General features: G+C 43.3%; 1 protein-coding gene across 9 annotated transcripts in view; it reads right to left on the bottom strand.

The window, feature by feature from the left end:
- Window positions 1–493: 493 nt before the first annotated feature.
- The window catches only part of mapk8ip3 (mitogen-activated protein kinase 8 interacting protein 3), a 221257-nt gene continuing 204530 nt past the window's right edge, over window positions 494–17220 (bottom strand). For 7 of the 9 annotated variants that reach the window (XM_087997651.1, XM_087997645.1, XM_087997646.1 and 4 more), the window contains 4 exons: window positions 15758–15796; window positions 7940–8122; window positions 5688–5831; window positions 494–3658 (listed from right to left, as the gene is read on the bottom strand). In XM_087997651.1, coding sequence (XP_087853777.1) covers window positions 3543–3658; window positions 5688–5831; window positions 7940–8122; window positions 15758–15796 — 482 coding nt within the window. In that variant the 3' untranslated portion in view covers window positions 494–3542. The remainder of the gene's footprint in view (window positions 3659–5687; window positions 5832–7939; window positions 8123–15757; window positions 15797–17220) is intronic. The other 2 variants (XM_087997649.1, XM_087997653.1) reach the window with 1 other exon arrangement.

Below are 17220 nucleotides of genomic sequence, written 5' to 3'. Positions count from 1 at the left end.
ACTGATATCCTTTGCTGAAAATGTGTTGCTGGAAAAGCGCAGCAGGTCAGGAAATGAAGAAGGGCTTATGCCCGAAACGTCGATTCTCCTGCTCCTTGGATGCTGCCTGACCTGCTGCGCTTTTCCAGCAACACATTTTCAGCTCTGATCTCCAGCATCTGCAGTCCTCACTTTCACCCCACTGATATCCTTTACCCATTTTTTAAAAAAATCTATAGGAAATACATGAATTGGAAAAATTCTGGCACCATAAGTGTCAGAAAGTAATTTCAATAAACTGGTATTGGCCAAAACATACCACATCCTACATTAGTAACATCCATCACTCCTGATCAGGACTTCACACCAAAGAATCATTCTCTCTCTCACACACACACAGAGAGGTAATATTTCTTCTGTCTAGAGGCAGCTTCAAGCTAAAACAATGAAAATTTCAAATACGACGTGTTCAAATGCGTTGGGTTGATAAATACAATGAGATAATTTTATGATGTGAATAGGTTTATTACATATGGAACAATTACATGTTAATTAAGTTAATTACAATGCACAGGGAAAATAGCTCAGAACATATCCTTACACAAGCCAACCCTCTCTGTACACCCAACCCGACCTTTTCATTATACACCAGGCAGCTTTTTGTACAGTACTCTGCTGTGAAGCAACAGAGTTTACACTGCAGGATCTCTCGCTCCCGAGTCTGTAATACACAAGAGATACTTTACATGACATGAGAAAAACCTCAAATTTCTACTGACAGAGGACATATTCTGGACGCCCAGAAGATTCATAAATCTACTTTGTGGACCCTGAAAAATGATCTTCTACTCAACAGGGGAGCCAAGTATAAATTACAAACATAATGCATTCATGTAGCCAGAGGATAAAAGCAGATCCCTGATGATTTCCAAATCAATGTTGATTATAATGTCTTGCGTTGGACGCAGATTTCCTCTGAAGAACTGCTACCACATTATCTCCAGTCACTACCAGGATTTTGTTTCCCCTCTGAGCTCCATTTCCAAACCTGACAGCCAGCTCCATTCAAATTTACTCACTCTTAATTTACATCTTGGTCAGAATAATGAAACTGACTGAACCTTTCAGCTTTCTTCCTGCCCCTTGGTCAAAATGACCTGCAATACATCAAGGAAGAAAGGTGCAGGCGTGGAATACTTTGAGGGTGGTGTGTTATATGAATGTAGATATCTATACTGAAGAATTACTGACTGTAAAGGTTTTGAATTCACTAACAACATTTATAACATGTATTCCAGGATATGTACATGGTCAAATTAAAAGAGAATCTCTGTAAATCCATGCTCAGTTTTCCTATCTATACCCACTGAAGATGTCTGCTGGTCAGAGAAGTCTCTCAGTTCTTATGCGTATTCTTAGCATATGGCTCAGACAGGAACTGATAGTCCGTTTTGAATAACACAGTTCAATGTTTTGTTTTTCAAACTTGCTCCAAGTCATCTCCTGAACTTTTCCACTGTGCTGTCCTTTGCTCAAGGAAGGAAGAATGTAATCTTCTCCACTGGTACCACCAGCACACCAGCCAACAATCACCTGCTCCAATTCTGTTCCTTTGCTTCCTCCCTCGGTGTCATACCATCTAACTCATCACTTAAGGTTGTGAACAGGGAGAAGAAAATGCCATTTATTTCCTCAAATCCCTTTTCTTCCTCATTAACAAACAGTTCTCAGTTTGCACTTTAATATGGTCTTCAATTTATTTAATTTGAGAAAGATGACAAGACCTATACTAAAGATTTTTTGTATCCAAAACTAGATACTGTATATATTAAAACTACTGGTCCACAAGAGTAGTAGAGACTGCTTGTGGATAACCTAGGAGGTAATACTGAATACTTTAGTATGAGCCACAGTGTGTAATCATTGCCAGTCTGCGCTAACTAGATCCCTTTTAAGATTTGCTCTTCTTTTTCTCAAGACACTTTTACTTTTTTAACGGATAACTGGGAGCAAGTTAAAACAAACTTCAAAGCATATGGTCTCTCACTCAATGATTCAATACTGGAACACCATGAATGTACATCATGAATATTTCTGTGACATGGTGAAAATGTAGCTGATATGGGTTGCTGATGAATACTGAAACATCTTTCTACAGTTTCCACCCAATAGGCCAGGGGCCAAGGTGTCCTTGAGATAACTTGCTACAATCTTGCATACAATCTACAGCTACCTATCCATAGATCTATCCAGCCAAGATACTCTTCCAGAAAATTGTACATCATGTGCCCAAGTCCTTCATCGTATTGCATTGCCACCATAGATCTCCAAGACTAATTCTTTTGTTCCCAAAATATAACCCAAAATATAACTACTTAAAATACAAAGAGATGTATATTCTATGAAAAAACTGATTAAAATGGTTAATTGAAAGTGACTGCCATCTTTAAAACCCTCTCATTTTGCTCCAGAAGTTTTGCAGAACCCAATGACATTCTGAAATGAATACATTCCCATTGATATTCCCTAGTTTCCTATCTCTGGGGTCAGTTACAGTTACAAAACGACACAGATAATAGCAGGTTCCACCAAACCCAGACGAGTGTCAACTAGAACGCTGACAGCTACAATGAACAGTGGTCGACATTCATTTCTCAGAGCGGTGTGTGGAAGCCCATCTTGAAGGAGAAATAACATTCTCAATGGTGCTGCCTTCAAAGTAAACAGGTGGGTAGTTAAAAATGAGGGGGTTCCAATGTGCTGTAATCATTCCAATCTATCATCAAAGTGACTTAAAAACTGACTTGGGGGCATCATGGAACATCATCATCATCCTTGGACATCAATTCTCAGCCTTTGCATCTCTATCGCTCCATATTATGGGACCCATAATGATGTTTCCGAAAACCTATCCATTCCTTCTAGCTCTCTTACATCACCTGTCCTTTGGATTTCATTGCAATGACAGAACCTCGTGAAAAACTCAACTGATGGAGTAACTGCTCCAGGTGATTACTTAATGATGAACATTATTGGGAGTGAACTTTTAATAAAACATTGGTGGGGGGAGGGGATGGTGTAAAGTTTGATAAATTGAAAGAAAGAAATTAAATCCTATTTAGAAACAGAATTAAACTTTTAAAAGATGTGTATTTGAACAGATTGGAAAAGTTGCCTTGTGAAATTACCTCCTCCAGCACCTGGTATGCATTACAGTCACATCTTTCAAGTCAGTTCAAAATTTTAAGAACAGGTTAATTATATAGACATGTGCTTGGAACAGCAACTAACTTGGTTAAATGTAAATAGGGGTTCAGTCTCCAAAACAAATATCCCAGCGTTAGCTATTCCCAAGGATTTTCTCATATCGCTTTGTTTTAAATTGAATTCAAAAGGTGATGGACTTTCAACAAATGACCAATCCAAAGTGGGGACACGATGGAAATGCCACAGGATTTATAGATTTTGAGAGGCTTCCTACACGGACAGGTACAATGCAGGGTATATATGTACATACAGATGAAGTGCAGGCATTTAGTGATAAGTTTTGTGGTAGCAACATCTCATTCAGGAACATAGGACACCTGCCAGACGATAATGTGACTTCGTTCTGCCTTGGAGAGGGCCGGTCTTATTCCATCTGGCAAGCTTTCCTCTGTCTCATCATCCTCACCATCACCTATACAGAAAGAGAGCAACTGAGTGAAACTCTAAAACATAAAGAATAAAGAGGAAACAGAAGGGGATAATCATAGAATCCCTACAGCGTGGAAGCAGGTCATTCAGCCCACTGAGTCCACACCGACCCTCCAAGAACATCCCACCCAGACCCACCCCCTACCCTATCCCTGTAACCCTGCATTTCCCATGGCTAATCCACATAGTCTATACACCTCTGGACATGATGGACAATTTAGCATGTAATTCGCACACCTCTCTGGACTGTGGGAGAAAACTGGAGCACGTAGAGGAAACCCACGCAAATACAGGGAAAATGTGCAAATTCTGTACAGAGTGTCGCCAAGGCTGGAATTGAACCTGGGTCCCTTGTGCTGTGAGGTAGCAGTGCTAACCACTGAGCACTGTGTTGCCATTGGGGAGGCTGTGGGCAACAGCTGGAGCCCACAGGGGACAAAGGTAGATTTGTAAAGCGTTAAACCTCAATGAGAGAGTATTAAGTCTGAACATGATTTGACCAATTCCAAGTCAAATGAAAGCTAGTGTCATTTAAACCAAATTTACTAAATCTCAATGAGAAATAGTAATATGGAGTTTGTAAGACATTGTAGGCGTGAGGTTTAGATATATGTGCTCAACAATAGAAGGGTATTAATGCAACTAACCTGCACTTCTGCTCATTGGAAACTCAGTTCCACAGTACTGTCAATCACACTGTGACAATTGCAAAATGTCTCCAATACATTTCCCTCTACCACACAGTACAAGTGCAAATTGCACATTATTTTAAAGATAACCATAATAAAAGGACTTGCATTATAGACCTGAAGAATATACTTTCTTTCCAGCTTGCAGCTCTATCAACAAGGCGTTCTCATGTTGATATCAAGTCTACAAGATATTCCTGAAGTACAAATTATAATGGTTTGCAAATTTTGAGTTAACCTGTGTTTAAACAGTATGGATAGAAATTTGATACACATATCCCAAGATGACATTATTAATAGCCATTTGTAGCATTTTTTTAAATGCACTCATGGGACAGGTTGCTCCTTAAGAAGGTGGAGGTAAGCGCTGCAGTCAATGTCTTGTGAATTGACCCACAATGCCCTCAGGGAGAGTTTGACCCAGCGACAGTGAAGGAATGGCGATATACTTCCAATTCAGAATGGTGAGTGGCTTGGAAAGGATCTTGGAGACTGTGTTTCTATGTACATGCTGCCCTTCCCCTTCAAGGTAGGGGATTTGAAAAGTGCTGAGGAGCCTTGGTGAGACTGTCTTTTTAACTTTGCTGCTTGTTTTTTCTGACCTATGGTTATATTGTGACAGCTGTAATGTAACTGGTTTTCCTTCATTCCTCTATTCTGTTACTACGGATTGTACCAAGGATGGTGCTCCAAGTGGCAAGCTATAATCTTTTCACTGTACTTATTTGAGTACATGTGACAACAAAGCTAATTCAATTCAATTTCTGCATGCATTTGTAGATAGTACATACTGCTGCTACTGAGTGTTGGCCGTGGAGGGAATGGATGCTTGTGGCTGTGGTGCCAATCAAGTGAGCTGCTTTATCCTGGATGGTGTGGAACTTCTGGGGTTTGTTGATCATCAGGCAAGTGGGGAGTACTCCATCACACTCTCGCTTGTGAGCCCTGTAGATGGTGGACAGGCTTTGGGGAGTCAGGAGGTGAGTTACTCACTGCAGTATTGCTAGCCTCTGACCTGCTCCTGCAGCCATAGCATTTATATCAGAACCAATTAGATCCATGCTTAATAAAAGAGTGAAGTGTTAAAGGTTTCCATCGAATTGAAGTAGGAGAGAAGATGAGGGTTAGCACGGGTTATGTGCACGATGGCATACCAAGGTTAAAAAACTGTGTAGGTTGGCAGGAGAAAGTGAGCAGCTGGTCAGTGTAGGGTGAGTAAGTAAAACCAAATGGACAGAATCATGTGGATGAGAGGAGGAGTTAGCAGGAGGGTTAGAACAAATGGAGAAGTGGAGATTCTCTAAGCAGTCAGGTTTGGCTTACCGATCCTGAAGTCAATGTAGCCCTCTCCTCCGCTGAGCACTAAGACAGGTTGCAGCTTTCTCTCTTCTTGCTCAGGGGCTGTTGGTCCTGGATTCTCTGTGGGACTGTCCAACACACTGCCATTCAATGTTGCCAGAACATTACCTATGAGCAAAGACACAAACAGCACTGAATGTACAACCCTCAAATACATACACAATAACTTGCTTCTTTTAGTATCAGTCACAGGTGGTTCAGAATTTTCCCATATTGGTTTTGCGCCAGAGGAGGAAGTGCGTTAGGTAGCGACCGGCTCTCCCCTCAAGCCCCTCAGCAGCAGGGGGACTGGCTGGATGACCCATCAATCAGCTCATTAAAAGCCAAGGAGGAGGATGAGGAGCAGGAATCCCATCCTCTCCAGTACTTGGATACCACGTCACCGAAGACTGGATCCCAAAATCCACTGGTCAAGGCTGACTCCAAGGGTGATGGAAAGGAAACCGGAGTTCAGAAATTGACCTATCACAGGGTCTGATTCACTGTGGGAGGATAGTCAGGGGCAAGGACAGGGAATTGGCTTCCTGAGCTCACAGCTTTGCACCTCAAATCCAGGCAAATTTGCCATGAATCAGAGAATCCCTACAGTGCAGACAGAGGCCATCTGGCCCAACGAGTCTGCACTGACCCTCCGAGGTGCATCCCACCCTATTCCCGTAAGTCCACTTTACCATAGTCAACCCACCTAGCCTGCACATTGCTGGACACTGAGCAATTTCCCAGGGCCAAACCACGTAAACTGCACAGCCCTAAGACTGTGGGAGGAAACTGGAGCACTTGGAGGAGACCCACACACACAGGGGAAGAATGTGCAAACTCTACATAGACAGTTACCAGAGGCAGGATTTGAACCTGGGTCCCTGACATTGTGAGGCAGTAGGGCTAACCACTGACAAACACTACCATACCACCGACAAGTCTGAAAACTAGTGACCATTCTCGCCTACCGAGGAGTGTTTGAGGAGATGGCAAGTTAAGGTCCTTAAGTGGCCACTAATTAACTAGTTAAAGACCTTCATCACTAGTGAGTCGAAGGTCACCCATGGATCTTCCTGTCCAACAGTCAGCAGTGGAGAAACTGGATCCTTCCCAGAGCAAACTCACCTGCTTATAAACCCTTCACAATAACTCCAGAAAGAGAAAATTACCAACCCAATGTCTGCCAGGTCAGAAATGGTGAAGCTGAATTCCTGGGTTTGCTTTTAATGTTCAGGGAGATGAGAAGCGGGCACATCACCAGCCTCCCGTCTACCCAACTTTGAGGATCTTATTCTAAGTTCACAAGGCAGGATAATTAGCAAAGGGATAGGCCCCTGAGTCACCCATCCGAGACTGGGAGAGCATTTGGCTGGGGGAGTGAGGTGCAAAATTTCAGAACATTATCTGTCACGCAGTGCATTAATGAGCTCAGCTTTCCTGTGGGAACGGAAAACAAAAGGACAGTGTACTTAAAAAAAAAAAAATTTAAATTGTGGATGTTTCAAGCGGTGGCCATCACGATGTAAAGACCATAAAACCATAACATTTAGGAACAGAAACAGGCTATTCAGCCCATCAAGCCTGCTCTGCCATTCATTATGATCATGGCTGTTCTGACAATCTGCTTTCCTGCCTTTCCCTCATATTTCTTCATTCCCTTACTCAAAGAAAACATTTATCTCAGCCTTGACTATATTTAGGTGACCAAGCTTCAACAGTCTTCTGTGATAAAGAATGCCACAGATTTATGATCCTCAGGAGGAGAAATTCCTCCTCATCTCTACCTTAGGGTAACCCCTTACTCGGAGGTTGTACCCTCTGGTTCCAGACTCTCCCACAAAGGGAAACAACCTTTCTGCATCTTCCCTCTCAAATCCCCCAAGAATCTTGAACGTTTCTATAAGGTCATTTCTCATTCTTATTCCAATGGGTACAGGCCCAATATACTAAACCTCATGTTAAGAGACATTCCCTTCATATCTGGTATGTACTGATCGAGCCTTCTCTGGATTGCCTCCAAAGCCAGTAGCTTTAGGGACCCAAAACAGTTCAGTATTCCAGCTCAGGTCTGACTATTGTCTTGTGTCGTTTTAGCAAAACCTCCACACGCCATTCCCTTTGGAATAAAGACCAACCAACATTCCAAACACCTTCCCTATTACCTGCTGAACTCAGATACTGGCTTTTATGCACAAGGACTGTAGAAAAGGAAAGGTCCCTTGGTCAAGGTGCTTTACCTGGCACAGACGCAAAGAATTTGACTGCGTCCCGATGTCCGTGGAAACAGAGCTGAGCTTGAGCCATGGAACAATATGGGATGAAGCTGCCAATGGAGGCTTTGTCACTGCTCTCGTCTGCGTACACACGAATCACTCCGCCAGGACGGTTTCCTTCACTGCCAGTTGGGGAGGTCTTATTGGCTGCAGAAATGACAACAGGAAGACCAAGTCAGGAGCTAGTTTTTGCCAAGTGGAGAACGCAACAGGCCCGCAGTACAATGTAACCTGTCTTTGTACCTCTGCTATTAAAATATAAGCCACTAAACTCACAGCGTGCCCGGTCACCAGTTCACTTGAATGTTGACTATGTGCTCCATTTGAAACTTAGAATTCCAAAAAATCCAGCAACTATTTCACAAACATAAAGGGCATGTCAAAAAAAGACGATCTGCAGCAGTGGTTTTGTTTTAATTCATTCAGATGTGGGAGTCGCTGGCTGTGCCCAGCATTTATTACCCGTCCCTAGTTGCCCCTTGAGAAAGTGGGGGCGAGCTGCCTTCCTGAACCGCTGCAGTCCATGTGCTGTAGGTAGATCCACAATGCCCTTAGGAAGGGAATTCCAGGATTTTGACCCAGCAACAGTGAAGGAATAGTGATACATCTCCAAGTCAAGACGGTGACTGGCCTGGCGGGGAACTTGCATGTGGTTATGTTCCCATATATCTGTTGCCCTTGTCCTTCTAGGCAGTGGGGTCATGAATTGGGAAGGTGCTGCCTAAGGAGTCAATAGAGCTGTAAACAATAATCTGTAATTTTACAATTCTCCTTAAACTGGAGACTGCACTTTAGGGAGCAGCCAATGCGCCATAATTGTTCAAGAATGGACTGTAGGATAAACTGGGTAACTCGTTAGTCTAACGACTTGTATTTTCAGTGGACCATAGGACTACTCTCTCATCACAGGGATGACTGGGGGTTGTATAACCTGGAGGGTCACCATACCTCAGGCGAAGGGAGAGGCTGAGAAAGGAGGGTCCTTCATGGTTACCTCAGCCTGTGCGGGAATCAAACCCACGATGTTGGTGTCACTCTGCATCACAAACCAGCCGTCCAACCAACCAAACTCACCGACCATCCCCTCCACTGGCTGGACAGTTCATTGCAAAAATAGTGGATAGAGTAAGTTTTCAGAAGGAGTTTGATAAGGTGTCTGACAAAATGCTTATTAAAAAAAAATTCAGACATGAGGATAAGAGGAATTGTAGCAATGTGGGTGGAAATTTTGTTAATGGGCAGGGAAGAGTTGGTGCAAATGTTTGCGACTCAGAGTACAGGAAGAGTGGAACTAGGGTAAACTAGGGTAGAATCAGATTTGGTTATAACAGACATGTTTGATGGAAGAAAGTTCATTAATTTAATCCATATCAGTAAAATTATGTTAAATGAAATAAGTAAACAAAGAGATGCATGACCAGGAAAATACCAGATGTAAATTAATGGTAACTATCTTCTATAACTGACTCAATAAATTTTCTCAAGAACATTGCGATATACAGGTTTCACTGTAATGTTAAACACAGTTATCTAAAACAGCACAGCTCACACACTAAACATGCAACATGCAAACAGATGGCAGAAAATCCCCAGAGTACAGCAACTTCAAAACAGCTATCACTCCTTATTCAGCACTGCATGCAGTCAGCTGAGGAAACATCCCCAAACTTTACAAGGACACTGGGTTCTCAAATCTCCTTTACCCTTGGCACTTGTTAAGAGAGTCTGAGAGATACAACTGCCTGAACATTGTTAATTGTTCCTAGGAGGGAGTGGTGGGACATGGAGGCAGTGATGGTATCAGGTAAATATTTCTGCCAACGTCTTTGATCAAAGAAAAGACAAACACTATCCATCCTCAATGCTGTTGTATCTTCGCAGGATCAATGAGGGAGCCTGGATATCTATAGAAAACCTGCACAATCCATCTGCTTCACAAAACTGCACTTCAGCACGTGATAGAAAGCCTTAAACGATCCAATTGCTTCCTGAAGTTTGGAGATGCTCCTTTTTGAAAACACTATCCAATCTTAAAAAGTACATAAAATGCAGTTAACACTAGAACTATGAAGTCCTCCTCAGCCAGCACCAGCAGAGTTTGTGCAGTGTAAAAGGCTAGCAAGTCTGCTTGCTCCCTCAACTCTGGCCTTTACCCCATACCACCCCTCTCTGCCCCTTCTCCCAGTGTTATACAACGTGAGAAACATTGCCCTGAGAGGAGGCAGCGTGCTGGAACTGCTAAATGTAAACCTACGCCCTCCTGCGACATAAAGAACTTTTCCAAGTGTCTGACCAGACTAGAATGTAGGCAGGAGTTCATCCTTTTCACCCAGGAGCCAAACCCAACACCAATATATATGACATCAGCCAGTGTACAGGGAATTGTGGGTTACCCTGGCCACTGCTGAAGACCACACGCATGTCCAAATACAACTTCTGTTGTGGCCTTTCAAATACAGTTTTTTTTTGACAACAGAGTTCCTCAGTTTTCTGCAAATCGGGGTAAGATGGAACCTTGGCCTAATGTCTTAAAAACAAGTACAGCACAAATGACAAAGTAGCTCTCCTCTTTGTTCCACATTAGAGAGCATATCAGTAAGTGACCCCTTCCAAACATTGAGGGGTCAAATACAGATTATGGGCTCAATTAAACCACAACCCTCTAACCCTGGGCTGATTGCACTGCCTCACTGAGAGGATATTCTGTCCATGGAGAAAGATAAAATCAAAAGGCAATAACATAAATCTGTGCAGAGTTAGGAGATATAGCTGCTGGTTAGATAAAGTTACCTCACTGACATTCTGGAGGGGGTGGTATGCAAAAGCAAAACTCTCTGAAAAACTGAGTGATCGAAGGGAAAAGGTCACAGGAAGATCTTGGATTGAAAGTTTTCTCATGCAAAGGAAGCGTTTCCCAGAGATTATAGCGGGAAAAGAATCTCATCACAAAATTCCAAGATTTCCTTCTTAAGCTAAAACCTATTAAATAGTTCCGATATATTCATGAGAAACAGAGGTCTAAAATCAGATTTCACGACTGCTCAATGCTAACACTAATGATAGATTTATTAGTATTGTTAAAGAAAAGGCTGCAAACTGCACCTTTGTGAGTTGTGTTGAAAGATGTGTCAGTACACTGATAAAGGCTAGACAGTCATTAAGCTTCAGGATGAGGAATGCAATATTTCTGCTGTAGGAACTCAATGGCATGGACTAGATTTCTGCTTCAGTGAGTTAATGCCCTAAACCATCCATTCATTAACATTTTACTATCATAATCGTTGCTTCCCAGGTATTCTTCCTGCCAATCTATCTGGACCTTTATCCATCAAGGCAGTGAGGGGAACTGTTTACAAGCCTCTTCCCGTATTGCTGTTGGGCCTACAAACAACACATCATCACGGACTGATGTTCACCCTCAAGAGAAGCTCTCCTCCTCTATTATACTACTTTACCCAGAAACACTTGGTTAAACTCAGGAACTCGGCATAGAGAATGAGACACAGGGAGAAGTTCAAGCCCCACATGGTTTAACAAAACTACCACTCAATGCACTATGTACAACCATGTTAACTGACCTGCAGGTCTCTCTACACAATGGAAACTGTTTTAACCGCAATGAACCAAATCCTACTTCACTCAACAAGAAAGAGGGTGTATATTCCTTGGCTCCTTCCTTTTCTCACATCATATGGTATCAGTCGGCAACACTGTTCAAAACCACACCAGGTTCCACATGCCCGTTAATAATATGTTACTCTCAGCCACCACCACCATTCCTCACAATCCTTCTACTGTCACGCTCCTGCCCAGACCCATTACTATGAGTGGGGGTGGGGGGGTGCAGAGATCCTCTTCAATTGTACATTGGACAGACTGAAACCACAACATTTGGTTCCCGACACAACTGCATTCCATAGCCACCCATACCATCCCTCTTTCCTGGAGGCAGAAGGAGGTAAGCTTCCAACCCCATTTTCACTTCTTACTACGACTGCCTACTTCAACCTCTGTAACATGGGTCCGACTCCAGTCCTGCTTCAGCTTATCAGCTGCTGAAGCCCTCATCCATGCCTTCAGTATCTCTAAAACTATTCCAATGCTCCCTTGGCCAGCCTCTCTCATGACAGGCACATTAACTCAACCAAATCCATAGCAGGTGCGGTTCATCAGTCATTCCCATGCCCGTCCCAGAAATACCTTAACTTTAAAATTCCCATATTTGTTTTTAAAATCACTCCTGGACCTCCCCTGTCTTCTGTTACCTGGAATTCCTTCCCTATGGCATTGTGGGTCTACAGTGCAGCTCACCACCATCTCAAAGCCAACCAGGTTGGGTAATAAATGCTGGCACAGCCAAGGTCACAAGTGTCCCATCAGTGAATTAAAAACAAACCTTTCTCTAGTCAGATAAGCTCTCTGTTTTCCTCCAATTTTCACCTTGTGTTCTCAACCACTGGCATCTGTTTTGCTATCTGGAATAGACCCAGAATATTGGAATTCCCTTCATAAATCTCTCCAACTCTCTACAGCTTTAAGAGGTACCTACTATATACATCTTTGAGCAAACACTTGGTCACTGTCCCTAATAATTCCTGATGCGGTTTACGCTCACATCTGTTGGACAACCCTCTTTGTCCCGAGAGCATTTCACTATGGCATAGGCAATGTATAAATGCAAAATCATTGTAGCTAGTGCTAGCCTGCAATGACCGGACAGGACAAATATGGAGGCCCTTGCTGTTTTCTTTTAAGAAATAGTAACATAGTAAAAGCATATCCCATAGTTCAGCTCTATTACTCATTCGGTGGGGAAAGGCTGTCCAAATTACTAACAACTTCACCTGGACAGGAAAATGAAAAACAGGACCTGGGCAAAGCGACTGAATTAAAGCGAGAGAGATTCTACAGGATACTCTGGTCTCCTTTCCATCGGAAGGATGTTGTTAAACTTGAAAGGGTTCAGAAAAGATTTACAAGAATGTTGCCAGGGTTGGAGGATGAGCTATAGGGAGAGGCTAAACAGGCTGGGGCTGTTTTCCTTGGAGCGTCGGAGGTTGAGGGGTGACCTTATAGAGGTTTGTAAAATCATGAGGGGCATGGATATAATGAATAGCTAAGGTCTTTTCCCCAGGGTAGGGGAGTCCAAAACCAGACGGCATTGGATTAGGGCGAGAGGGGAAAGATTTAAAAGGGACTTAAGGGGCAACTTTTTCACGCAGAGGGTGGTGCGTCTATGGAATGCGCTTCCAGAGGAAGTGGTGGAAACAAAAAAAACTGGAGATGCTGGAATCCAAAGTGGACAGGCAGAAGGCTGGAAGAACACAACAAGCCAGGCAGCATCAAGAGGTGCAGAAGTTGACATTTTGGGTCTAACCCTTCTTTAAGACGGAGGGTGTGTGGGGGGAGCTGCAGATAAATGGGGTGGCGGGGGCAGAATGGTGAATTGGGGATAGGTGAAGACAAGTAGAGGGTACGTCCTGTTTGGTCAATGAAAGGAATAAATCCAGTTGGTGGCAGGGAGCAGTGGAAGGGAGGGGGACTGGTGGGGAAGGGAGTTGGGGGATGTGGAGGGAGGTTATTTGAAATTGGAGAAATTGGAGAGAGTCCTCCGGGCTGGAGGGTGCCCAGGTGGAAGATAAGATGCTGTTCCTCCAGTAGGAGCTATGGTTTGTTTTGGCAATGGAGGAGGTCAAGGATGGTCATGTCGGAAAAGGAGTGGTTGGTGGAATTGAAATGGGTGGTGATGGGGAGGTCCGGTCGGGTCCCTGTGGACCTGGCTGGGATGCTCAGTGAGCCATACCCTAAGTTTACATTCAGTCTCCCCGATGAAGAGAAGACCACAGTGGGAGCACCTAATGCAGTGAAGTAAGTTGGAAGAGGGGCAGGTGAACCTCTGTCTCACCTGGAAGGACTGTTTGTGGCCCTGAATGGAGGTGAGAAGGGTGGGTGTACCTGCAGGTTTTGCATCTTTTCTAGCTGCAGGGGAATGTACCTGGGGGTTCGGTGGCGGGAGTGGCGTGAACCAGAGACTGCCGGAGGGAACAGTGCTTGTGGAAGGCTGAGAGGGGTGGGGAGGTCAAGATGCTCTTGATGGTGGGGTCTGTTTGGAGTTGGCAGAAGTATATGAGGATGATGCGTTGGATGCAGAGACTGGTGGGGTGGTAGGTGAGGACAATGGGGACTCTGTCTTTATTGCATTGGGGTGGGGGGAGGTTTAAGAGGAAGTAGTGGAGGCTGTTACAATTACAACATTTCAAAGGCATCTGGATGGGTATATGAATAGGAAGGGTTTAGAGGGATATGGGCCAAGTGCAGGTAAGTGGGGCTAGATTAATTTAGGATATCTGGTCTACATGGATGAGTTGGAGCAAAGGGTCTGTTTCCGTGCTGTACATCTCCATGACTCTACTCCTATTCAGTCATGAAGGGGCATCCAGCCAAGTCATGAGGATGAAAAGGGCTTTAGTTATGGCTTCTTCTTGAAACCAGTTGCTCCCTTCAATTCACAGAAACAGCTCAAAGCCAATGACTTTACTTCACGGCTGCTACTGGTGCTACTCTGAACTGGCTACTGGTGGTGCACTGGGGTGTCCAGGTCACATCACCGCTTCCACTCACCTAGACAGAACGTCTGCCTAACCAGGAGCACAGGAGCCTCGAGAAACACAGAAATAAAATGGCAGTGAATTCAAACGTCAGTCATGCCAGAATTCCCATCCACTGGTAGGGAAACAGATGCTCTCCACACCATAACAGACTCGGAGCTATCGTTATCTTTATTATTCAGAGGATGCAGGCATCACTGGCTAGGCCAGCATTCCCTGCCTGTCCTTAATTGCCTGGAGACCAGTTATGGGTCAGTCACATTGCTGCGGGTCTGGAGTCACAGTTTGACCAGACCACATGGTAGCTTCTTTCCTAGCGGACATTCGTGAACACATGGGATTTTCCTGATAATCGGCAACAGTTTCACGTTCATCATAACACCCTTAATTCCAGATTTTTATTAAATTCAAATTCTACCATCTGCTATGGTGGGATTTGAACCCAGGTCCCCAGAACGTAACCTGGATCTCTGGATTAACAGTCAAGTGTGAATACCACTAGGCCATCTCCTCCCCTTTATATTGTATGACTGGGGAAAGTGCACATTACAACATGTTCACTCTTTTCAGAATCCTCTGGCCAAAACTGTAACATTCTACTTGGCTGTCACTGAGAAAAATGGTGTACTGAATCTCTTAGCGATATTAAACAGAGTCTGGTGTTTGGCTAATCTGACTGTCTTCTCTATTTTGCATGATACTCAATGTCATGAGTAACTACAACAGCGTTGTAATTTCCAATGCTAAATAGATCACAATGAACTGAAAGACCACTGACTGATTTCATTTCAATTGAAACCTTTGGAAGTTGGTATTGGGATCAATAATACGACATGAATCAAAACAAGCCTCAGGCTGAGACTGGTTGGATTTGCCGGAAACATTTTCCTAAAAAAGAATTGGTTCACCTTTTCCACGTTAGCCAGAAGACACAACAAAATTCAATTTCACATTTAAATTGTGAGCAAGAAAGGCTACGATTTTCCACCATCCCCTGCCACACGGTTAAAAATAACAACACAAGATGTTTGGTTTTGTATGAAGAACACGTCACAAAAAAATGAGTGCACAATCCACAATTTGACAAATGAAAAGCAAGCAGGATGTGTCAGATGTGATGGAGAAAATGATTTATAGCCAAAACAAAGCAATCAGCTCTTGAATTTTAACTTACCCCTGAACCCCAGCAGTTGACCTCGGTGCAAAACTACAGCTGGAGGAGGGAAGGCAGGAGAGAAAAAAAAAGATTCAGAGAGAGGAAAGGGAGGAGAGGAAGGTTAGGGGGCAGTCAATGCAGGACCATTGATGGCAAAGCCAAAGGAATAAAGGTTGAAACTGAAAAAGACGGGCACACTGATTGCAAACTTTACTCTGCATCACACACATTCCAAATAAATACATGCTCCTTAAATAACCTGTCGCTGAGATGTATTTTTCGGTCACAGCTATCACTTAGATCACTGGACCAGAGACAATGGACGAATGGTCTTAACTGTCACTTTGGTCTCATGGTCTTAACTGTCATATGGCCTCAACTGTAACTTTGGAAGTTTATTAAAAAGATACAAATCTGTCCAACATAACCCAGTGAATTTCAGTTACCTGGTCAGGTACCACACGATACAGAGATCTCTGGGCTATTCTGAACCTTTGGGAGAAAGAAGGGTAAACAGCTGAGGTTTACAGTCCTGATCACCACCCGGAGGCCCCTGCAGGATGTCAGCATATGTTCCTGTTTCTCCAAGTCAGGATCAGACTTGTCTGTGATCTCCCTTCCCACCCTGCAGAACAGTTGCCTACTGGCATGTGCCTTTTAGACCCTCACACATCAACTTGGTCACATGCCAAAGAGTGGCCAGTTCCAAACATGAGGAAAGAGTGAAGACCTTCAGGAGAGGAAGAGGCGAAGAGAAAACAAGGGAGAAACTAGCAAGAGAAAAGGCTTAAACAAAACTTATTACAAAGCATAGTCAAGTCTGTGAACAAAGCAAACTTGGTAAAAGCACACATTTCCATTCCATTCTCTTACATTCCAAATATTAATGCAGACATACAATTCTAGTACACCATCACAAAACTAGATCCCAACACTTCCTGTCTAATTCCAAATGAAGATGCTATTCTTCATGGTTAATATAATGTTATGAGCTTCTAATTTTAAAAGGCTGCTCCTCGTCTGAATTTTAATTTGAACCACCAAGTGAACTCTACAGATCTCCATCCTTACCACCTTCACCTCTGGTTTGTTAAAACCTCATGATACACCTGTGTTTATAGATCCATTCAGGAAAAAAAAATTCCAGGTTCCAATAAAACTGCAGTAATTATGGTCTTTGATGTGCAAATTGTCCATAGAATTCAAAGAGCTATCACAGAATTTAGCGGACTAGTCAGTATTAAGGTTTCATAGGATTGCGCTCATTAGACAGAATAACAGACACCAACAAATACATTGAAGCTCGAGTTAAGATGATTTTCATGAATTGTTCAATCCTCATTAATGGTTTACACGTCAGCTGAACCATTTTGATCAGATTTTGTTCCATTCTGTTTCATCTCTCCAACTGACCTTAAGACTGTGTAATCCCTGTACATTCTGAAAATAACAGCCTTTTAAATCAGAAGGTGAAGATTTAT

Source organism: Chiloscyllium plagiosum, unplaced genomic scaffold (genome assembly GCF_037043375.1).
Source record: "Chiloscyllium plagiosum isolate Xiang-an unplaced genomic scaffold, Cpla_swu_hap1 HiC_scaffold_20, whole genome shotgun sequence".
Classification (NCBI taxonomy): domain Eukaryota; kingdom Metazoa; phylum Chordata; class Chondrichthyes; order Orectolobiformes; family Hemiscylliidae; genus Chiloscyllium; species Chiloscyllium plagiosum.
This window is presented reverse-complemented; position numbering and strand designations above follow the sequence as displayed.